The 25,717-nt window shown below is 35.5% G+C and overlaps 1 protein-coding gene across 2 annotated transcripts in view; it reads right to left on the bottom strand.

The window, feature by feature from the left end:
• Nucleotides 1-25,486, bottom strand: part of C4BPA (complement component 4 binding protein alpha) — a 51,305-nt gene extending 25,819 nt beyond the window's left edge. Inside the window, exons 1-6 of one of the 2 annotated variants that reach the window (XM_074222552.1) lie at nt 25,273-25,486; nt 20,363-20,502; nt 17,911-18,093; nt 13,161-13,260; nt 11,383-11,468; nt 8,536-8,730 (exon numbers count right to left, since the gene is read on the bottom strand). In XM_074222552.1, coding sequence (XP_074078653.1) covers nt 8,536-8,730; nt 11,383-11,468; nt 13,161-13,260; nt 17,911-18,093; nt 20,363-20,450 — 652 coding nt within the window. In that variant the 5' untranslated portion in view covers nt 20,451-20,502; nt 25,273-25,486. Of the gene's footprint in view, nt 1-8,535; nt 8,731-11,382; nt 11,469-13,160; nt 13,261-17,910; nt 18,094-20,362; nt 20,503-25,084; nt 25,227-25,272 lie in introns of those variants that run through there. The other variant, XM_074222553.1, reaches the window with a different exon arrangement.
• Nucleotides 25,487-25,717: the final 231 nt, after the last annotated feature.

Raw genomic sequence — 25,717 nt, 5'->3', positions numbered from 1 at the left:
TAGCTATAAATGAATTTTCTCTTTAAAATATTTCTAGCTTTTTTTTCCCCCTTTTTCGCCCGTCCAGCCATCGTGGTGGAAGCTCGGCTGTTATCTCATCATCATGTCCTCTCATAAAACATTCAGAATCAAGAGGTTCCTGGCCAAGAAACAGAAGCAGAATCGTCCCATTCCCCAGTGGATTCGGATGAAAACTGGCGATAAGATCAGGTACAACTCAAAGAGGAGACGCTGGAGAAGGACCAAGCTCGGGTTATAAAGAATGGCCAGGGAAATGAAAGACATTGTACACCAAGACCACCTCCCCCTCCCTACCATTGCATCCATCCATCCATCCATCCATCCATCCATCCATCCATTCATTCATCCATCCATTCATCTATCACTTTAAATCGCCTCATTGCCCCCAAATAAGAAGTAACTACTACTGCTTCCCCTTCCATTTTGGAAACCTGTCTGCCAAAGTGCAGACGTCAAAGAAAACCCCCAGCAAAGTATCCGACTTGTCTTGCCCTTGAATGTCTTCATCTCTTGCATCCATTCGTTCGGTAAACTGTGTATTGTGATATAGTTTAAATTACTGTTCTCCCCATCTCTGTGTGGCATTTGTCTGTTTGAGGTTATGCTTAAGAGGCAGAGATCATCCGGCAACAAGTTATTCCTGTCAAGAAAAACCAAGCTCAAGCCCTGCCTCAAACAAGCCTTCACAATAACCTCTCTGTGTTTTGTTCTGTGTTCTAAGGAGTTAGAAGAGAGCACCTACCTCACAGGGTTGTTGTGGGGATCTAAAATTTGCGAGCCTTCAGCGGAAGCCTCCAGTGCTGCTAATCCGCAGCTGTCTCAGCCAGATTGTGTTCATTTCTCTAACTCACAGTCAGGGAAGTAGCCTGTTTGACCCCCTGCTTATTTCACACAATAAGCCGTCTTAGAACTAAACAAAGCAACAAAGATGTTTCTGAACTAAGGTTAAGGTTAACCTCATTATTTTATGTCTTTCTTATCTTTGTTTTGCAAGTTGATTTATTCCTACCCAAATAAACATATCATCCTCCTTGTTGGGAGGTGGTAGATTAAGTGTTGGCAACTTTCTTAAAAGTTTTCGGTTACTTGTGTGTTTGGGAAAGCCCAACCATTTTGTTAGGAACTAGACCTGGTCCAGGTGAATGGCTTCATAATTTTCTGAAGATGCAATTCTTCTAATAAAGGGCTTCTACAAATATATATATATATATATATTTCTAAATAGGGGTGGCTAGGTGGCGCAGTGGATAAAGCACTGGCCCTGGAGTCAGGAGTACCTGGGTTCAAATCCGGTTTCAGACACTTAATAATGACCTAGCTGTGTGGCCTTGGGCAAGCCACTTAATCCCATTTGCCTTGCAAAAAAACCTAAAAAAAAAATTTCTAAATAGACCATTGGTCAATCTTCTTATATATATTTAATTTACTCACATTGCTTCACTTAAATCAAAATTTAAGATTATTATAATAATATAATATATCATATATTATATATATGATATATAATATATATGATATATAATATATATTATATATAATATATATTATATAATATATAATAATATAATAAATCATATTTTGAAGTCTCAAACATTCCTCATTGTTTCACTTAAATGACCCCTTAGCATTAAAGGGGATTTTAGTTCTCATAAGAATATGCAGCTGACAACAGTTGCCATGGCTTTACACTAGCTTACCCGGCTATTAGAATTTGGATAACTATAGGCCAAATGAATTAAAATTTCTATTCCTGTTCTTAATATTGATCACTTGACATGATTATAGCAATTTACCATAAAGATCAGGGAAATAAAGGAAAAGAAAATTCTTTTATTCATTTAGATGTCAGTTTTTAGACAGAAGACATGTAGATGGCCAAATGCCTTGACCCAGAAATTAAATCTGCCAGGTGAGACATTTTCCAAATGTCACATTTGAGAAACTGAGTCAGGAAAGTCCAGTCTCAGAAAATTGTTGGAAATTGATTTCTCTGTCTTTCCCAGTGAACCTATCACCTCTCAAATCTCTTAGGGTCACTGGCATTAATAGAACCTCACAGAACATTGACCCAACAGGAATTCCTTTGCTTCTCATATCTGGTGTCGGACACAGAATCAGTAGCCCTATAAGATCTTAAATAGCAAATTCCAAATAATCAGATCTTCAAGTGAGTTCATCTCTCAAGGATTAAGTATGAATTATAATCTCACAATGGAAATAGCAAGAAATTGTCACAAAAAAAGTTACAATTGGTTTTCATCCACGTTGCATAAGTGTTTGTGCTTCAAAGTGAACAACAAAAGATGTGGGATGTATAAATACAATAATCCCAAACTTCATATAGAAAGTCTATAGAAACAATTTTCTCTTTTAATATGTTCAGTTATTCTCCATATTCAAATAGACACAATAATAAACCATTACTTCCAGAATCCTTTAAAACAATGAGAACATCTTTAGATGACTTTCAAATAATTTTTGAATAGTTCCATAGGTATTCTAAAAAAATTCCAAATGTAAAATACATTCCTAATAAGATAACATGGGAATTATTACCCTTCATTAAACATAATGTCTTGATGCTGAAATCTTCTTTCTTAGAACTAAACAAAGCAACAAAGATGTTTCTGAACTAAGGTTAAGGTTAACCTCATTACTTTATGTCTTTCTTATCTTTGTTTTGCAAGTTGATTTATTCCTACCCAAATAAACATATCATCCTCAAAAGAAAATGAGATTCTTCAGGAATTTAATCTTATACAAAAAAATAATTTCAAAACATTAATGTGACTGTTACCTATGTCATGGACTGGCAACAAATTTAGACCAAAACAGCAAGATCCTTTCCTCTTGAAATTATTACAGTAACTCTGAATGCTTTTAATATTAATCCAATGCCTAATTGATTCAGTATTACTATAAACAATACCATCACATTATGATAATGTATTGGCTTGTGGATTAGAAAGTTTAGTAGGCCCTATTGCATAAATACTTCTACAAAGCTTTCCTTTTCTGAGAGTTTCTCTTTAAGTATATATCTCTCTTCTTTTATTCAACCCTAAAACAGGAATAAGTATTTAAAGTTGGAATTTATCAACTCTATGTTGGCATAAAATTTAAATCTCAAATCCTTTTACCCTAAATAACAATATCTCCAATCACAACTTGGAGTTAAATACAGTTGTTCTTCCCTCATGGGTCTGCAACAAAGAATGCATTAATTCATTTATAAGTAAAATAATTCACTATTCCAGTTTAAATTTGTCCTGATGTAAATACTAAATCATGAAAAATCATTAAATAACTTCAGATAATTTACCTTTTCATAAATGATATCAATACTTCTTAACTTTAGGCAAAGGTAGAAAAATCCAGACAGTTACAAAACAAGAACTGATAAATAACATTGCTAATTAACAAAACCATTTTCCACTAATTTTTTTATATCTTTTAGGCCCTATAATATTCAAGCAATATAAACATAACAAATAAAAGTCTACCAATTATGCATTATATCAAAATATTAACATTATTTGAAACTTAAATCAAAACTCATTACTAAAAGGGTTATACCTTGTACAGTTAAATGCATGTCTAAATTTCCTTATGGGCATCTTCTTCATTAGCATTTATATTATATACTGTTAATAACAGTTAACATAGATTTCTTTCAGTCACCCAGTTAACATATTTCAAATACATTCATTGTCTTAATGCCAAATAAGAAATTTCTTAAATTAAGTAAATTGTACCAAATCTAGGCTTATAACAACTTGATTTATAACATATTCCTTTTTACAAACACTTGTATTTTGATAAACCTCTGGTCAAATTTTATTGTAAGGCAATGGGGTTAAGTGCCTTGCCCAAGGCCACACAGCTAGGTAATTATTAAGTGTCTGAGGCCCGTTCTGAACTCAGGTACTCCTGACTCCAAGGCCAGTGCTCTATCCACTGCGCCACCCAGCCACCCCTCAAATTATCTTTATAAACATTCACATAGCAATTGTTTTTCTGCTAAACATTTCATATTATGGAGTTGTTAATTTTCAGTCAATTTGCTGTCAGAAATTTCAAAAATGGCAATCTAATGCTAAATTCTTAAAATGCCCCAACTTTTAAGAGCAAATCTCAATGAGGTACAAATCTGGATTATACAATCTCAGAAGACAAAATTTAAACAAGAAACTGTAATAAGTACCAAATCATCTTTTTCCAATTGTTTCATACTTTCAGTTAGCCGCCTCCAAGTTCTTTGGTTTAAGATAGCTCTTGCTTAAAAATGGGTTACTTGCTCCTCCAAAAATTAATTTTCAACTTTCTTCCACTAAGACAGCAATAGCCACTTTTGCTTGTATTCTTATTCTGTCCAGTCTCCTGAGATTAAGTCTAGTAATTTTGATAAAATCACTGACCTTCCTTGTCCTCCCCAGGTTGAGTACGGGCTCCCTATACCACTTCCTTATACTGGAGCCTAAATCAGTACCTGTTTCAATTCTTTAATGGATTCCTTCTCCTTTGGAGTCCATTGAGGAGTATTTGGTTACTCTCTTAGTAATTTGAGATATAATTAATTAGTCCTCTGGACGTAAGAATCAATCCACAAGCTACAGTATCCAATCACATCTTAAATTTCTTGATCTCTCTCTAATTCTTTAGAAGGGGAAGGTTAACAATTCCTTTAATTCTTTCAAGATTGATGCTCCTCTGCCCTTCACTAATTAGATAGTCTAAGTATTTTACTTATTCTTCAGTATATCGTAATTTTGAAGCTTTATTCCCCTAAAATGTTCAAAGGGACTTAGTGGCTGTTGCTACCTCCTTAGGTTTATTTGTTTCTCATCCTCCTCAGTGAGGATCACCATGGTAATTATAAATTACCACCTGCACCTTTTAATTTCAATCCAAAGTAATCTCTGTTAGTCTCTTGTCTGATGGGACTCTGCTAGGGTTCAGATTCTCAAAGAAAGTTAAAAACTTAATTTTCTCTGCAGAAAGAACCAGGGAGAAGTGAGTGTGGGTGGCCCTCTCATTCCACAGAGAGTAAGACAGGTCTCTCCCCAGCCATCCCCCAAAACTGGAAATGTATGGGGGGGGTGAACCTCTCACCCACACATACATCTATTCTACTTTTAGTCAAATTCTGATAAATTATCTGGCAAAAACTTTTTCACATTACTTTCTATCTTGGGGAATTTGTGTCTTTCTCCCTATACAGGGCTATCTGAAGAAACTTTTACTCCAGGTTTTTCTCATTCCCCCTGGGAGTCCCACTTTCAGATTTACCAAAGACTTCTAACCTCCCTCTTCATCTTATCTCTTTCCTCTCTCCACCTTGCACTGTTTCCATTTTCTTAATAATGCAGCCGTCTCAGTAACAAGAACAGGGAGGGAGGGAGTGGGTCATATTGATCTTGTTCCAGAGCTGAACACAGAAATAGGCAGCTGGGAAAAGCCAATTTAGACAACAGAGATGAGTCTATGACACACAATTTAAATACACACATACAAAACACATCTGGATTTTCTTTTTATTCTTACTCCTAGTACATGTACTATTATCCTGATGTCCTCCTTCTGGGACTTTTCTGGGGGTTTTCTTGGGGACACTCTCCTCTCCTTATAAGGTACCTTAATTTCCTTATTTCCTCCCCCCTGCTCATCTTGCCTATTTTGTCAGAGATTTCCCATGGATTTATGCCTTTTTCCTTGCTGTTCTTCTCTTTGGAATCAGCAAAATTGTGGATCCAGACCCCCCCCCCCATGCTCTCAGCATTTCTCAGACACTCAGACACCCAGTCTCTTACCCCTTGCAAAATTTTTTTCTTTTTTCTTTTTTAAAAATTTTATTTATTTAAGGCAATGGGGTTAAGTGACTTGCCCAAGGTCACATAGCCAAGCAATTATTAAGTGTCTGAGGTTGGATTTGAACTCAGATCCTCTCAACTCCAAGGCTGATGCTCTAATTACTGAGTCACCTAGCTGCCCCAAGATTTTTCATAAATAAGACAATATAATAAGTCCAATTTATCTTACCTCTCCCTATGCATAGACTTTCAGAGTGATGGCCATAATCAGCCTCCCTCACCAGCTAGTTCATTCACCCCTTTGCCCAAATAGAATGTTTCTGGGCCTACAGTCGGATGAGGAGGGTGCTCACTCATGATCCATGGACTTCTGAAATTCAGCAGGGGAACTCACTCTACCCTCCAATGCTGTAAGATTCAGGATGAGCCCCCAATTGTGAGAAATAAATCTTAAAGGGAAAACAAAGACTCCAGAGTGATTGAAGTAACTTTAAATTTTAATACATTCCTGCAGGAAGAGTGTGGTCATCAAAAACAGACACACACATATGCAGAGGCAAAAAGAAGCAAACAACTTTTATCTCTGCCCCTAAAATTCTAGTTCACTCCCTCAGTCATGCCTCTACATTCATCAAAAGTTATAATAAAGAAACTTAAGTTCCTCCTGGGGTGGAGAAGTTAAAATGAATAAACTTATTGAGCATGCTCAGAGAAATGAACCCAAATAAACCTAAGTCACCCTACTTCTACATTAATCTTCTTGACTTAGACATCCATCTACATTTCTACTTGGTATCATTCAATCAGGTTGCAGTTATATGTTTTAGCTATTGCCTTTGTAATTTACTAACTAAGCAAATCCTTCAACCTTTTATGGAAACACAAAATGTTTCATTTCTTTCAGGAATAACCTTCTAGAGCCACAATAATATATAATTTAGACTTCAAAAAGGTTGAGAGTCCTAAAGGTCAAAGATATTGACTTGTAAAAAGGTAAGATCTTTCATATAAAAAAAATAGCTATGTCTTTGAGGGAGTCTAAAGATTGAATAGACCACTGCAAGTGAAGAGACCGGTGAGACCATGAACTTGTCCCAGAGAAGAGACCTTAATTACTTTTGTTCTTAGCCATTCATCTACCTGTGACCCAACAGGCATCTGAAAATTGCAGCAACCAGGAATGCCACCTCTGAAGCAGAGATAAGTGTTGAACAGGAAAGATTATACCTCTTCCATCTCCTTCCTGGAGGTGACAAACCTCAGTGTTTCTCTGAGAAAGTCTAGGATAAATTTCTGTCAATCTTAGCCTAAGAGTTGTTCCCTTTAACAGTCTTGCCAGAGGCCGCAGCTAGCCATCCACGAGTGATTCCAGAGAGTGAAGAGTGGCAATACATCTAGCCAATATACTGCACTCTCAGAAAAGACCAGTGGTTCAGTGATCTTGGCCCAGAGTGGAAGCAGCCACAAAGTAACTTACCTGTCCCAGTCCAGAAGCAGCAGCAAACACACTTTCAACAGTATAATAAAGCTAACCAGACTCTTGATGGTCTAATTTTATGGCAAGTCAGGTTAGCTTTACCATATTGTCAAATGTTTGTCACCATAAAATTATTGTTCTGATGCTTAGACCATTTACAAATAGATCTGATTTACCCTACTACAGAAAATTTGTCACCTGAGTATACCAAACATCTAAAGGACTTCAGTAATATGGGAAAGATCTGATTCTAAAAGGTCAAGGTCTCTCATCAACCATTGACTGTTCTGATCTATGTCAGGCAACTAGGCTCACATGGATTAAAGAGAATGGTGTCTTTGCACAATGCTGCTTCATTTTAATCTTATATGTAAATCATGGCATTACTTTCTAATGTCATAATCATCGATACCCAAGGACAACTATTAGAAACAGCTCTCTAGTGAAAATGAACTGCTTGACCCAGTCCAGCAATAGTCCAGTTCTAGAAGGAACTAGTTTTACAATTGGGTGATCTTGCACCAGCCTAGCACTAGTTCAACTGAACAGAGATAACATGCCCTATGAGAAGCCAGGTCAGCTGAATACTGAAAACCCCATCTACCTCCAATACCCTTCAGAAGGCTTTATGAGAACCCTCCAGAGAATGAAAGGCACCAAGGCCAGAGTTGTGAATTGCCTTAGACCTTTGTCTTCTTTACATGAGTGCCTCAGTATCAATGCTCTATATATTTGTACGCAGTCTTATCCAACATGAACTTTAAGTGTAGTTGTGGGAGAATATGTCCCAAGTTTGAAAAGTGCTACAATATTTGGGTAAAAAAAAATTTACTAAAAACTAAGTTTTCTCCTAGTTGATTATTACAGGAAAAGCCCATCAATAGATATCCATGACCTCTAATGTTAGGTTATCCATCCATACCAATACCACAAGGATCCTCAGCAGATCCTAATGACAGTGCAAACTGTGGGAAGAGAGTGTTAATATTAGTAACACAATAAATGCCAGTCCTCTTATAGATCCCTTCAACCTTTAAACTTCTTGAAGAAAGAAAAAATTTATTACTCATTTTATCCCACTAACCTCTTAGTTCTTAGTCTAGTATTAAATGAATGCAAAACTACAACACTGAATTGAGTTGCTGGTACAACTCTTCAAATATTTACCCTCCATTTAAAAAAAAATAAAACTTTAAAGATGTTCTTCTTTTAGACTTGGTCACTTACTTTTGCATATAGGGGGAGGTGGACTCCATGTACCAATAGACCCATTTTCAACAGTACAGGAAATAGAGGCCTCGCCTACAAGTGAAAACGGGGGGTTGCATCTGTAGGTCACTGAAGAGCCAAAACTGTAGACATTATCTTCTTTATTGCTGTGCTTTCCATTGTCGATGTGCGGTGGAGGAGGACAATTGACAACTGAATATAAAGGAAATGAAAACACAGTCAGGGAAGACATTTATTGTTACCTCCCCACTCTACTTCCAATTCCACTCACTCTCTAGACTGTCAGTTCCCCTGAGCTGTCTGAAACCTCTGAGAATGACTTTATCCTTAAGCCTAGTCTCCATAATGGTAAGACCCGGACCTGGGATTGCCTTTTTTTGATGGGACTATTGAATGAGAGAACAACTAGGTGGCACAATGGTTAGAGGGCAAGACCTAACAGAAAAACCTATCTTCCTGAGTTTGAGTCTGGTCTCAGAAAACTAACTACCTGGGCAAGTCATTTAACCCTGTTTGCCTCGGTTTCTCATCTGTCAGATGGTCTGTAGAAAGCAATGGCAAATCACTCCAACATCTTTGCCAAGAAAGCTCCAAAGTTGGGGGATGGTTGGGTCACAAAGTGTCAGATACAACTGAAATGATTCAACAACAAAAACAACAATTATTTGAATTAATTGATATTTGTAAAGTGCTAAGCATAGTATCTGGCACATTAGTAAATACTTAATCCCTTCTTTTCTTCATCCATGTTGTATACTTCACTCCCAGTTCAATTCACTCTCCAGATAGTTCTACTTTCTCATTTCTCTTTAATGAATGCCTCACCCCCTGCTCTCTATGTAACCTTCTCCACTCCCCTTTCCAGCTCCCCTTATGTCTTTTGTCTTTCCCCATCAGAATGTATACTCTTTGAGAGTAGACATCAACATTTTATCCCCAGTTCTTAATAAAAGCTTTATCCATCTATTCATCTATCTATCTACTATCATCTATTTATCATTTATCTATATTTATCTATTTATATTTATCCATCATTTATCTATCTATATTTATTCATCTATACTCCATCTTTCATATATCTATCTATCCAACTGTCTTGGGGTAAAGAACCTTTTTTCTGTCAAGGGTCATTTGGTTATTTATGACATCATTGATGGGCTATATCTGGTCAAACATTTGATTAGTTCACCTTTTTAAAGGGTATTAGATTTATTGAATTGCAAGTCCCACCTGCAGTTACCTTGACATTGCCAGACCATGGGCTGTATATTCCCTACCTCTTTGATTTATCTAATCTATCCATCTATCTCTTTTTTATCTAATCTATATTTATCTACCTATGTATATCAAGTTATCTATCATCTATATATCTCTGTCTACCATTTGACTTTATATATATATACATAAAATCTATCTCTTTTATCTATCAGCTATCCATCTATCAATCTAGCTAGCCATCTAGCCATCTATCAGTCATCTATTTCTATCTTATCTATCTAGCTATCATATACAAAATCATAATTTGTGATCTGGAAGGGTCCTTAAAAACCATATGTTCCAACCAACTAATTTTATAGTTGAGGAAACTGAGACTTAGAGAGTCAAAGATTCCACAAGTAAGGAGAAGTAGAACTGAATATGAGTCTACATCCTCTGATTTCAAACTAGCACACTTCAGACTCTTCTGGAAGTGTCACCAAATGGCAAATTCTGACCATGTGCCAAGATATTAAAAACAAAGACAAAAATAGATATTGTCCCTGCCTTCAATGTTCTACCAAGTATAAACAAAATATGCACAAAAAAATAAATACAAATGTATACAAAGTAAATACCATACAATTTATTTTGAAAATATCCATGGGCTTGGGAGAATCAATAAAGGCCTTGTGTAAGAAGCTTGAGCTTGAACTAAGCCTTGGTCAAAACTGGGAATTATAAGATTAGGAGGGAGAGTATCCAGATGAGATCTACCTTCCGAAGACAAAAAAGTTGGGAGATGGAATGTTTATATATAAAGAACAAGAAGTGGGCCATTTTGGCTGTAATATAGAGTTACATGGGAGAGAGTTATAAGAAATAACTTGCAAAGAAATTAGGTGGTATGTTGATGAGAGTAAGCATATCATCATTGGGTAGACCTGAAAAGGAGTCCTGATTCAGATGTTTACTCCTTATATAACTCTAGGGAAGTCACTTATTTCCTTCTACCTCAGTTTCCTTATCTGTAAAACAAGGATGTTGGGTTCAATGAGTTCTAAGTTTCTTTCAGTTCCAAATCTAGTAAGTCTAAAAAATGGGTTAGATTCAGATTTAAATGACAAAGGAATTTGTATGTGATCTTAGAGTCACTTCTTGAAGAGAAGAATGATGTAGTCACATAGAGCCTTAAGAATATCCTTGGGCAGCTAGGTGGTCCAGTAGGATAGCCTACTAGTCCTGGAGTTAGGAGGACCTGAGTTCAGATTCAGACTCAGAACTTGATACATGCTAGCTGTCTGACTTGGGGCAGGGCACTTAACTCATTTTCCTTGCAAAATAAAACAAAACAAAACAAAAAAAGAATGTCCTTTTGGCATCTGTGTGAATTGAAAAGGGAGAAATCAAACAGGAAATTGTTGCAATTAATTAACAGGACTGGCAGCTTGGATTAGGATAGCAGCCATCCAAACAGGAAAAAAAAGGACTGTGTGAGACAGATTATGGAGAAAGAATTGAAAAGACTTGGCAACCAAATGAGACTGTGGAGAGAGGGGAAAGGAGGAGTTGGGGATGACTTACCAAAATACAAAGATTTTTATGACAAGAAGGTTAATGAGCAAGTTAGAAAATATTTTGACTTACTTTCACATGTTGGGAGAGGTTCACTCCAGGTAACTCCTGATTCATAAATTTCACAGACACTTCTTGGTGATCCAATTAAGATGTATCTGAATGAGTAGAGTCAAAAAGTGAAACCCTTCCTGCCATAAGTATAATTCAGCCATAAGACGTACCTTAACAATTTGTCTTGTATCACTAGATAAAACAGCAACTTTGCCTAATTCAGATGTAGTTCATCAGTGCAATAAAATAAGCTTCCTAGAGAAACTATTCCTTCCTGACCAAAAGAGGACTATGCTTGTGGTGACAATTCCCTGCATCCTTTGCTTAACTCCTCATTTATCTATAACCTGAAATCATTTCCTACATCCTATAAAAAGAGATAGAAGGTAAATAAGTTACTTCTGTCCTTGGGATTAGGTCAATTCAGGAGTGTTAGACTAGTGAGTGTTGTTCCTTTGAATAAGCTAACATTAATATGTCGAAAATTTTGCTTGTGTTTAATCTTTGAATGCTGATATTGGCTTACTTCCCTTTTCAATTTAAATGCCAAAGGAATTTGTATTTGATCTTAGAATCAACAGAGAATCACTTCCTGGCTTCTTGACCTCCAGTTTAATTTTAACTATAACCTTAAATTGCAACTTAAACATTGACTCCTGCTTTGTGCCTTGATTTCTTGATTCTAGACTCATCTTATAATTAGACCTTGATATTCACTGGATCATTCTTTCATTTCAGAGTTCCATCCCACCAGCCTAGTCCTTCTATTACCTTTTCCTTAAAGTAGATATGGTTAGTGTAGCTAGCAATAATATCATCAAGATTACCATTATTTATTTATAATTTATATCTGACCCCCAAAAAAGATTTGGGATTACATATAAAGTCAAAATACACAAAAATCCCCAACAAGAGTCAATGAAAAGAGCAGAGTCATAGAAGTGCTGAGTCCCTGAGAGGTTAGCTTTTAATACTTTAATCATTCACAGAATGTAGAAATGAAAGGCATCTTAGGAATCATATCATATCATTTACCTCCTCATTTTACAGATGAGGAAACTGAGGCCAAAAGAGTCATTAAAACTTTTTGAGAACAGTTACATAGTCATATAGGAGAAAGATTAAGTAATTTTTCTAGAAGTTGTACAAGTAGTTTGTAGTTATTTGAAACTACTTCTGACTCTGCGTTTCTTGATACCAGAGACACAAAGGGGAAAGTTGTTTTCTACTTCTACTTCACTGCGTTTTCTACTTCTCACCATATAATTTTAAAAAAAGTAAACAATTATAGAATTTGAGATTTGGAAGGGCCCTCAACTGATCACCTGAAACACTCCAGAATGAGACCACTGATTTAAAATATAATTGAGAAATACTTAAAAAAATAAATAAATAAAAATACAATACAACATAGATACGGTTAATTTATGGTTTTCTAGTATTTACTTAGCTGTTAATATTTCTGTCTCTAGAAGAATGTAAGCCCATTAAGGACAGGCACTGTGCCATTTTTGTGTCTGCATCCTTAAAACAGATCCTAGTGATTAGTACAAAGTAGGGGCTTAATAAATGCTTAATGCTGGATTAACAAATTATACCTTCACATTCAAACTGCTAGAATGGTTCAAGTAATATGTTCCTAGATATTCATAAGTCTGTGTGTGAAGCCCTACTTTCTATTGGAAGAAGTTATTTTTTTTCTCGAAATTAAACTGAAGTTGAATTTGTCCTGTTCAGCCAGGAGTTCTGTTCTACAGACAAAGAAAAGCGTTCAATTTCAGGTCCCTGACACTCACCCATCCAAGCAACTAAATTCTATTTTGGAACCAAAATCAAGATCTGTATTAATGATTATTCTCCCATTGCTCAGTTCTCCCGGGTGATGGCATCGTTTCTCTAGGAGGCAAATAAAGCAGGAGTTAAAGTTCATAAATACTGGAATCATGTAACAGTTTTTTTTAAAAAAAATCAAGGAAGAAGCTAAGATCTTGTTTTCAGATTCTACTTTCAGAAAGACCTAGAGGACCAAACACTTAGAATGAATACTAAGTTCTTATTCCTGCAGATTCTTCTTTGGGACAAATAATAAAACGACTTTTATCCATTCTCTTTTCTGATTCTATGGCAGAATGAAGGGGAAAATGGCAACAGATTTCTGAAGTTGTTGCTAGTTGTTGAATCATATCATCTTTTCAAGTTTTAACATCACTGGCCCATGGGAAGGCTAGGTAGCACAGTGAATAGAGCACTGGTCCTGGAGTCAAGAGGACCTGAGTTCAAATCCAACCTCAGACACTTAGTAAATACTTAGCTGTGGGACCTTGGTCAAGTCACTTAACCTCATTTCCTTGCAAAACAAAAACAATGAACAAAAAAAAATCACAGGCCCCAAGTTATATCCATGTATAATATCACTAGATCAGTTAACCTGCCCAACAGGTGAAATCAAAGTCTCTTTTCTGTGGTGGTAAAGAACCGGAAACAGACAATGCACATCAATTGGGGAATGGCTAAATAGGTTGTGACATTTCCTTGTGGTCAAATACTATTGTGCTGTAAGAAATGACAAGTAGGTTGATTTTAGAAAGACTTGGAAAGATTTACAGGAAATAATGTGTAAGTAGTGGAATGAACATCAGCAAGAACAAATTACTTGAAGAGTAACTGTGAATGACTAAGCAATTCTGAGTAATCTGAACAGTCAAAACAACTTAGGACTTATGAAGGAAAATGCTATCTACATCTGGATAAAGAACTGATTTTTGGAAGTATATATTGTATGTATTGTATGTTGGCCACCTCTAATGAAAGACTGGGAAAGAGAGAGAGACAACTCAAAACCCATCATGTAAGAAAAAGATAAATACAATAAATATTTTTAAGCATTTTTAAAAACCCTTATTTGAGAAGAGGGTCTATAAACTTAATCAGATTTCCAAAATGGTCCATGACATCAAAAAGAAAAGATTTAAATCACTTATTAAATGTTTTCATTCAGTTCATTTCAATTTAATTATAATACTGCAGTTTTAAAAAGAAAGTCATGGATTTGAGTCCTACATGAGTCAGCTTATTTTGCTCTGTTCCATGTTATAATAATGACTACTTATATAAGATTTTATGGTATAAAAAGAGTCTTACATACTCTACATCATTTGAGCTTAAAACCAATTTGTGATATAGATACCTTTTATAAAATCCCATTTTATGAAGTCAGAGATAGGATTTGAACTCAAAGTTTTCTAACTCCAAATCCAGCTTTGTATTCAATACTGTTTCATGTTGTTCCATCTACATACATAGCATCCCTAACCCAAGACAGAACCACTCACTCGTTCATACCCTTATTCACCAGGGAATATGAAAGAAAGTATAGATGGATCAACAGAAAGACATTACTAATACTGGGAAACACTCTTCCAATGTAAAGTCTATTATCAAAGAGTCAATATGATTATCTTTGTACAAAGATGACATATTTTCAGTAAGTCATCTTTGAAAGTTGTCTAGCAAACTATTAGATCTATAACCCAAGAAAGGTGAAAAACAAAGGAAAGGACCTATATGGACAAGATATTTGTGGCAGCTTTTTTCTGGTGGCAAGGAATCGGAAATTAAAGAGATGCCTTTCATGTGGGAAATGACTGAACAAATTGTGGTGTGTGATTATGATGGAATGTTATTCTACTATAATAAATGATGATCAGGGGCAGATAGATGGTGCAGTGGATAGAGCACCAGTCCTGGAGTCAGGAGGACCTGAGTTCAAATATGACCTCAGATATTTAATACTTGCTTAGCTGTGTGACCTTGGACAAGTCACTTGACCCTATTGCCTTGCAAAAACTAAAAAAAATCAACAGGAATGATGGTAGGATGCTCTCAGAAAAAATCTGGAAAACCTTATATGTACTGATGCAAAATGAAATGTGCTGTGCACAAAATAACAGCAATATTGTAGGATGATCAGCTGTGAAAGACTTAGTTTTTCTCAGCAATACAATAATCCAAGATAATACTTAAGGATTTAAGATGAAGAATGCTATCCATTCCAGAGAAAGAGCTTATAGTTTTCAGAATATATATCGAGGCATACTTATTTACTTTATTTTTCTTTAAATTGTTTATTTTGTCGGGGGGTCTATGTTTTCTTTCAGAACATGACTTATGGAAATGTCTTGAATGACTACACATTCACAACCTATATCAAATTGCTTGCTTTCTTGATGAGCAATGAAGCAATAAGAGGGGCCAGGGTGGGAGGAAGAGAGAGAATTTGGAACTCAAAATTGTAAAAATGAATGTTAAAAATTGTTTTTACATGTAAGTGGGTATAAATACTAAATAAATAAACTAGGTATAAAACAACACTCACTAAGATAAGGTAAAAATGGGTACATGATTCAGACATAAAAGGTGATACCATAAGAAAATTAAATGAGCTTGAAATAATTTATTTATCAGATCTAAGGAATAAAGAAGAATTTATGAGCAAATAAGAGATAGAAAGAATTTTAAGATATAAAATGGATAATTTTGATTTCATGAAATTAAAAAGGGTTTGTATAAGCAAGACCAATACAACCAAAATTATAAGGAATTCAAAAATTGGGGGAAATTTTTTACTTTATGCTTCTCTGATAAAGGCTTTATCTTTACTATATAAATATATATATATATGTATGTATATATATACATATATAGTATAGCATCAAATTTATCATACATTATTCCTCAATTGATAAATGATCAAAGTATATGAAGATGCAGTTTCAGATGAAGAAATGAAAGTTATCTATAAGTCATATGAAAAACTGCTTTAAATCACTATTGAATAGAGAAATGCAAATGAAAACAACTCTGAGGTTCCCCTTAGAAAAAGAAAATGACAGATGTTGTAGGGAATATGGGATAACTGGAACATGTACTATCGGTGGAGTTGGGTGTTGATCCAACCATTCTGGAGAGCAATTTGGAACTATGTTTAAAGGGCTCTAAAACTGCATGTTATTTGACCTAATAATACCACTACTTGGAATGTATTCCAAAAGGATTTAAAAAAAGGAAAAGGACCTGTAGTTACAAAAATATAAATAGCAGCTCTTTTTATGGTGACAAAGAACTGGAGATTGGAGGAGTATCTATCAATTGGGAATGACTAAGCAAGCTTTCTGTATATGATGATGATAGAATGTTATTATGCTATTAAAAACATGATGATCAGGATGCCTTCAGGAAAAATCCCTGGAAAGACTTAAATTGAACTCATGAAAAGTTAAATGATTAGAACCAGGAGAACACTGTTCATGTAATAGCAACATTGTAATAATCATCCATTGTGAATGATTTAGGTATTCTCAGAAATACTATGATCTAAGGTAATGCTATCAACCTCCAGAGAAAGAATGGATGGAATCTTAACACTGATAGAAACATAGTTGGGTTTTTTATAAACTTTATTTGTGGAGGTTGTCAGCATTTTCTTTCACCAATAAGCTTTTAATGAATATAATTATGTAACTTTCATCAAGTTATTTGCCTTCCCAAGGATGGGAGAGAGGAAGGTGGGAGAGAATTTGGAATTCAAAATTGTTATATAAAAAAGGTTAAAGTTGTTTTGCATGTAATTGGGAAAAATAAAATATTAAAAAGATAAAAGAACAACCACAAAACTTTTTTTAATAAAAAGAAAAAGTACTTGAAAAAATAATACAAGCATGTGATCTTACTTATAGAATCATAGAACTTTGTTATAACTAACCTCTTTCAATAAATAAGCTACATAGAGATCATCTAATCTGACCCCTTCAAATTTATAAAGGGGGTAAATCTGGATCCAGAAAAATATAGGGACTTGTACAATGTTAAACAATTAACTAAGTCAAAACTGGAAGTAGAGTACAAGTCTTATAATTTATAGAATTATAGGGATGTTAGATATTATCTAATCTAATCCCCCACTTGATGTGGAAATTCCCTAAAACATCTTCAACTTTGAATCAAATAATGTGTGCTATTTACTTTCAATAATGCAGAACTCACTAGCTCAAAATGTAGCACATTCCATGATTGGACAGATGTAATATTTAGGACCTTTTTCCTACATTCAGCTCTTGGTCCCAGTTTTACCTTCTAAAAAGCATGCAAAAATTTCTATTCTTTCTATATAATAGTCCTTAAAATATTTGGAGATGGTCATTTTCAATAGAGAGGGCCTTGAAAAATAAATCAAAACTTAATTAAGAAAAGAGTAGCTTATGTATTGAGATTATTAACGAATCATTTTGTAATTTAAAAAAAATCTTTTTTCACAATACAAATGATTTCCCCATGATTTTTCCATTTTGTATTTTCATATTTTGACTTTTTTCAGAAATGGAACGCACCTGTACCTTGACAGGGTAAATGACTCAATAGTTCCCAAAGTAACCAAAGATTCTTATAGTTTACAAAAGTGCCTCACAATCAGGGAGGTGCACAGACATTGAGACACTTTCTAAATAAAAACAAAGTTAGGAAACCAAAATTCAAATGTTAGTTACTCACTGACACAGAATGGAGTGATGGGATACCAGGAATTTTCTATACAGGTAAGTGTAGTCTTGGAGCTACTCCGGCTGTAACCTGGGCGGCAATTGTATTTCACTTGTGTTCCCTCTGTGAAGTTAGTTTGATCTAATACTGCCACTGGGGCAGCATAGACAAGTTTGGGCAGGGGACCACAAGAACCTGGACAGCAAACCAAATGAAATGCAAAGATTAAAACATAGGTATGGTCCATTATCCCTGGGGTTAAATAGTATATTGCTAAAAAACAATAAAGGGGGGGACACGTTTTTGTGTTCACTGATTCCCAAAGAACACAATAGAGTGCCTTGAAAACAATGAACAAAGTACATACTCAAGAATGAAAAATATGGGTTGATAATGGTAAAAGGCATAAAAATCTCGTTTCTGATTCCTAATTTATATGACACCTTAATTAAATAAGGAATATTAGACCTGAGGTTTATTAGCCCCTTATATAGCCTATCTAGACAACACTGCTCAGGTTAACACAATCAATTAATGCCTTCCTTATCTCTGCAAAGACACTTCATTGGTTACAGAACCAAGCCACAATCTTGCACTGCTCCTATCAGATGCCTCCTTAGCTCCTATTTACAAGCTACTGATAGAGCAGGGGAAATCCTCAAAATCATGCTAATAGACCCCACTAGAAAAGTATGTTATCTTCCTAACCAAGCCTTCATTGCAGCAAAACAAATGTCCCATTCATCCCTAATTGATATACTTTTGGTTTCTACAGCTTCTATTCTAAATCTTCTAATTTTTCCTCAAACCTCCCAAAGAGCTATCTCCCTATCCTTTCAACTGAGAATTTCATCTTATGATTCACTAAAAACATCAAGTTCATTTATTAAATACTCCTTTTATCTCCTCATCCCACATCATTCAGAAATCTTTACCCTCTATCTTTTTTTTTCACTCTCATCTCAAACAAAAAAAAAAATCCTTTTTCCTAGCCAAGGCAAACTCCTCTATGTTTACATCTTCTTGAACATATTGCTCCTCCCCTATTCTTTCTCTAAATTTCAGTCACTCTCAATCTACTGACGTCTTGACTTATGGGATTTTTTAAGCACTCTCTCTTGTCCTAAAGAAAACCTCACTTGATTTGACCATTCTTGTTACCTATTGTTCTATATCTCTTCTCCCCTTGTGACTAAACTCATTGAAAAAGACATCTCTATTAGCCTACTCTCTCTCCTCTTTCTCTTCTCTAAACACTTTGCAATCTAACTTCATCTTTCAACTAAAACTTTCTTCAAAGTTACTAAATACATTCTTCATTCTTCTTAGCATCTCTGTAGCCCACTAACTTTGGGCATCACCCAAGACCGTATGCTGGATCTTCTTTTCTTTGCCTACCATACAATCTCACTTAGTAATCTCAACAGCTCCAGGGGTTTATATAGATGATTCTCAGATCTATTTGTTTTGAAGTTTAGTCTTTCATTATAACTTTCCTTTGAAACCTTGAATTGGATATCCCAAGTTTATCTCAAACTCAATATGTTGAAAACAAGGCTCCCCCTAATGCTATCCCAACACTCCTATCTTAACAATTTTCCTATTACTTCAAGGGTGCATTAGGTACATGAGTGTTGTATCTTTTTTTTCTTCTCCTTTAAAAATGTTTAAAAAATTATAAAGTTATCCTAATCTTTGCATTAATCTTAAAGGAAAATCTTACCAGTCTTTCTTTTTGACTATCAATTCTGAAACAAAATATTAACTGAACTTTACAATTTTAATTTTATTTCTATATGTTTTCTCTCATAATGAAAGTTTTCTATAGTTTAGAAATGCTGCAACTGTAACTCTAAATTGCCAAGGGTTAGAGAGAGAGATTTTCAGTCATGGAGAAATCCTGTCCATCTTTGATCCTTTCCCTCTATAATCAGAAACATTTAGGCTAACATAATCAAAATTACCAGTTGGTTTTTCATATTTAAATATTTCCCTTGTTTTCCCTTTATCCCCTGCCTCCTACCCCTTATGGGAATTTAGAAAGTACAGATGTAACAATCCTGAGTTTCATTTCAGCTCCTCCCCTGTATGACATCCTTTCCTTTCAATAAAGGTAAGAGACTCATCTAGGAAAACACTTCTTCCCTACCAGGCACACTCCTGATGAGCCCTCTCTATTGTTAAATTCCTGATTTTAGACCTGGTTAACTCCAGATATTAGACTACAACCTGAGAGTTTAAGAAGATGGGTGTAGAAAAGAGTCATTGTGTAACACTAATATAAATTTTCTTCCATCTTAGGTGATGGAATGTACTATCCAGCAAAACCTCTTTGACAAGCGTTTTCCCAGACACCCAGGAGTTGATTATGATCAAAGGTGGTAGGGATAGGAAGTAGAATGTACTGATTTGTTCAAATGATTGATATTTATATGACCTTTTCACCCATTCTCCAATTACTTACCATGCACCTTGGTCAGCAGAGCAAAATCTATTATTATTAGAAATAGAGTTGGACCATATCCTTTCCATTTCTCCCTCCTAAATGCCATCACCTTGATAACCTTTGGGAAGGCTGTGATCAAGTGTTTCTTCCAAGTTATTCTGGCAAAAATAAGTAGGAAAATGGTCTCTTGATTCAGGCAAACAAAGCAAACCAAACTACATTAACTTTTATGGAATAGAAAATAAATTCATCATGCCATGTGTCAGCCTCAAATATTAATTCCTTTAAATAATTTGCAGTTTTGCAAATTGCTTTCCCATGAAAAGGAAATAATGGAATTTTCCTGGCATTAATTTATTCCACTTCAGACTTTATTCATAAATTTTGAAATTTATACTTCAAATTATTTAAGGAACTTCCTTCCTTAAAGGAAATTTGTCATGTTGTTTTTGTTTCTCCTTCATTCATGAACAGGACCATGACTCAGGGAGGTAATGCCACGTCATGTTAGTGAAATGGATTTAAATGAAGGAGGGGTGGGCAAAGTCACCAGTTTCACTTCCTCCTCTGGTGACTAGATAAGGATCTGGATGGCTTGAGATGGCCCTGGATTCAGTGACCTTAAAGCCAAGGTTTTTAATAGGTCTCCGTCTGAGGAAATGTTCAGTGATTACACCAAGTAAGAAGAAAACAAAACAAAAAATGGCCTCTTCTTCCTAGTCAAAAAAATTATTTTAGGTGGATCAAAGACCCTAAGAATTTTTGGCCAGAACGATTGCTTTTTAATTCTCTCTGAGCTCATCAGTGTCCAAACAATGACACCAGAACCAACAACAATCACAACAAAGTCCTAAGCAGAATGTATGGACAAAATAACAGTGGTTGTTAACTAAGGAATAAATATTTCATTATTCTTGGATTTCCCACCTATGCCCTATTTCATATTTGTGTCTAAAAGGGAAAATAGGCTTCTTGATAAGACATGCACACTTGGATGGGAGGTAGGTCACCCTGCTCCCATGTATCTCATTTAGCAAAAAGAAATACAATGAGGGAGAACACCAAGTGACTTCTTCCACCCCAGAACTGATTAAAAAGTCAACCAGAATCCTGAGGATTTTAGAAAAGAAGAAGCTCCACCAAAACAGCCACCAGCATAAGATTATCTTCAAACATGACCAGAGTGAATAAAGAACCAGCCTAGAATTAAGAAGATCTGGATCCAAGGCCCAACTCTGTGAGACCACCATGCTGGATTTTTACCATAGGCAACTTGCCCCAGGTGACTCTTGGAAATGTATAAGTCTTCTAAGAACAGGTGCTTCTCTGCATTAGTAGAGGGAATTTTTTTTTTACTGGGAGATCCCTAGACCAATGAAATCACAAGTTCAACCCAAAACAACAGAAAACATAGATACAACTAATTTGATCAATTTAGTTTGGCCTTCCTCCAGAGACTGGAAGTCCAGTGTGTGGTTCTTTGACATTTTGGTAAGTAGGTCACTTAGTGGTCACAATTGGATGTGTTGTAAAAACTTGTGAGGGGGAGGTCTATGCTGCAAGTCCACAATCCTGACTCTAGGCACTTAGCTCTAGACAGCAAAATATATTTCTAGTGTCAAACTCCAAGGATTATTTCCAATTCCCACTTTATCCATGAAGTGACATTTTCTGATAGTTTAAACTGGAAATCAAGAGCCTTAGGCATATAATAGCTATTTTTTAAAATATTTGTAGTTGTTATGTAGAAATGGTCAGCTATGTAGTGCATGTATGGACTGATGGACTCGGGAGTTAGGAAGACTCATCTTCCTGATTTCAAATCTGGCCTCGGACACTATCTATATAACTCTGGGAAAGTCATTTAGCCCTGTTTATCTGTTTCCTCATCTGTAAAATGAGCTAGAGAAGTAAATGGCAACTATTCTCAGTATCTTTGTCAAGAAAACCCCAAATGGGGTTATGGGGATGGGAGGGATATGACTAAAAACAACTGAATAATTTGTAGAAATAGATTTATTCTGTGGGATTCTATTGAGCATAAGGGTGCTAGGAACCTTGACCTTAGGATCAAACCTGTCCAGATATTTTCTCTATCTTTCTCCTTGCTAGTACTGGCAACCCAAAATTGGGGTTATAATGGAAAGATTGAGATAACTAGTCATCCCACCAGATATTCTTTATTCAAGAACTGTGTCTTTTGGGATTTTTTTAGTGTTTTTTTTGGCAAGGCAATGGGGTTAAGTGGCTTGCCCAAGGCCACACAGGTAAGTAATTATTAAGTGTCTGAGGCCAGATTTGAACTCAGGTACTCCTGACTCCAGGGCCGGTGCTCTATCCACTGCACCACCTAGCTGCCCTCACCAGATATTCTTTAAAAAAATCTCCAGAAGCAGCAGGAAAATTGATCAAGTTGCTAAGATTCCTTTTGTTGTCAACCAGACTAATTTAGTGTGGTGGGTAAAGTATTTGTTCATGTGCTGTGACTTGATCAGTGACAAAATTTCCTATTAGTTTATCACCCAACTAGCAATCATTTATTATACACTCACTCTGTGCTTGGCATCAGTTCTCAATTCTGGGAAGAAGAAGAAAAAGCAAAAAATGTTTCTTTCCCTCAAAGATCTTACAATCTAATGAGGGGAAATATCATGCACACAAATAGGCACAAACAAAATATATACAGATTATTTGGAAAATAACATTTAAGAGGGGACTTGGAATGGCCTCTCACAGAAGGCAGTGCTTGATCTGAGTCTTAAAGAGTTGGAGAGAAGAATTAGATTATAAGTTAAGGCTTGGATGCCAGCAAGTCCAAAGTTACAATGAAAGTAGAGAAAGAGCACTGTTTGAGAAGTATCAAGGAGACTAATATTACTGCATTATATGGAGTAAAAGGATCTAAGATTCAGAACTCGAAGGGACCTCAGAGTCTTCAGGTGTAGCCCCTTTGTTTTATCCATTAGAAAACTAAAGCACAAATGGGAGAATTTACTGATTTAAGGTCTCTGGTAGTAAGGGAGAGAGTGAGATTTGAACCCAGAAGCCCTGATACCATCGGCTCCAATAAGTTCCCACTCTAAATTTCCTTCCTTCTGAAGAAATCTCCAATTCTTTCCACCATACAATGCTGATATAATGGTGCTGGGAACCTTGATGCTGGGGTGAAACCTATCTGGACCTTTTCCCTATCTTTCCCCTTTCTAGTACTGGCAACCCAAATTGGAGTTATCATGGAAAGAGTGAGATAACTAGTCATCCCATCAGAAATTCTTAAAACTTGGAATGATCTTTGATTCATATATCTGTATTCTTTTCAAACTATCCCTTCCTCTCATTTCCTACTGTCAAATTTAGATGACTGTAGTAGTTTAACTAGCTTCACCAACTCCAGTCATCTTTCTTTTCTAATCCTTCCATCACATTTACTTAATTACTAAAATACTGTTTTCCTTTTGCTACTCCTCAGTTCTGAAACTTTCCTTGGCTCTCTAAATACTATGACATTATGTCCAAATCTATTTAAATTCATCCCATTTTTACCTAATGAATCAGATTTCTCCTTACTTCCCAACATCTGCCCTCAGTCCCAAGTAGATATCTATTCCTCATGATCTCTAAGGAAGTGTGATTTGATAAAAAGAGTATTAGAGTAAACTTTTAGCCCTCATTCTGTCAATAAATTATCATGGATTAGTCTCTTCCTCCATGAGACTTTCATTGACTACTTTAGATTTCACTGAGTCTTCCTTTCCCTAAAATCCTAGAATATAATACTAGCTTACATTTATAGTATGCCTTAATATTTTCTCAATGCCAATATTCTCTCAATAACCCTGGAAGCACAAGCATTATCTTCATTTAATAGAGGAGAAGATAATTTTTAAGAGGTTAATTTAACTATCTAGTGTCAGAATTAGGATTTCAGTCTAGTTATCTCTGTCAATGCTTTTTCCACTGATCCTACTCATCACCTTACCTTGCCATTTGTATTGTTTTATTATTATAGCTAGAATGTCCTTTTTTGTATTTGTACATTTCCTAATACAGCCTAACTCACAGTAGGTGCTCAATAAACACCTGTTGATCTGATCAACATAAGGTCCAACCACAATTCCAGAGGAGCCAAGATGAAGCAAATCATCTACCTTCAAAGAGAGGGGTGAGAGATTCAGCATGTAGCTTGAGATATGTTTTTGGACAAGGTGAGTGAATTTGTTTTGCTTGACTATGCACATTTATTACAAGGGTTTTGTTTTTCTTTTCTGGAGGAAATGGAGGAATGTGGGAAGAAGAGAAAATAGATATACATTAACAGAAAAAAATTAACTTTTCAAAAGAAAAAACCAAATATATATATTTCAGTAAACAAATAAATAAATTCTTGATTGATTAGTACATGATGATTCATTCTGGAGATAAAAGGACCTAAGAGTTCAAAAATTCCTTGTTAAATGACCAATAGACTGTTACTAGCACTATTGTAGGAATAATCTTTTTCAAATCACTTTATTTTATGATAGAGGGTTGCAGTGCTAATGCTAGTGCTGGTATTATACTATCTTTATACTTTTAGCAAGGCCTAATGGTATGGTCTGACAGGGAAAGAATAAACAAGATAGGATCATCAAAAACAAAATGCTCCAATTCTATGTTTTTGCATATGGTGGTTCTCTGTGAGTTAGTTTGATTTCCTAGTTTCCTTTAAACCACAGGGAAGACTTTAGAAACTTGCCTTACCTTTTGAGATTTCAGTTTCTCTCTGCAGAAAATGGCAGGAAAATCAATCAAGAGATTCCCATTTCAATGCTTCCTGGACTTCCACTAGTAACTTGACTTCTGCCGCTCCACTCTGCTCCTCCCTCCTCCCCAAATCCTTCTGCCCTCATCTCTTCCAGGGTACTTTTAATTCATAATAAACCACTAACCTGCAGTTAACCAGTTCAGAGTCAGGAGATATGGAGTAAGAGGTCTTGATTATTCAGAGAGAAGTTTCTGTTATCTTGTCCAGTTCCTTACTTTATAGGGTGTAGTTTAAAGGAATATCCACTAGTTGATAAATCATTTCTCTACTGCTGAGATACAGAAAACTGGAGAGAGAGTGTATGTGTGTGTAAATAGGAAAGTAAGGGCTGAATTGAGGGGAGTATAGGGTGTTCAAGCATGATTATCTCATAAATGATTAACAGTAAAAACAAAAAAAAATGGTTAACTGCAGAAACAAAGAAGCAACATTTATTAACTCTCCTTTTTCTTGAGCCAGCCAGCATCTTTGATAACAGATGTTGTAATCATTGGTTTTTCTCCTCTGCCAAGCTTTTCCCAAAAGTGTAAAGACACTTTGCCAGCACTTCATCCAACTTTAATAAACAC

The sequence above is a fragment of the Macrotis lagotis genome, chromosome 2 (genome assembly GCF_037893015.1).
Source record: "Macrotis lagotis isolate mMagLag1 chromosome 2, bilby.v1.9.chrom.fasta, whole genome shotgun sequence".
NCBI lineage: Eukaryota > Metazoa > Chordata > Mammalia > Peramelemorphia > Peramelidae > Macrotis > Macrotis lagotis.
This window is presented reverse-complemented; position numbering and strand designations above follow the sequence as displayed.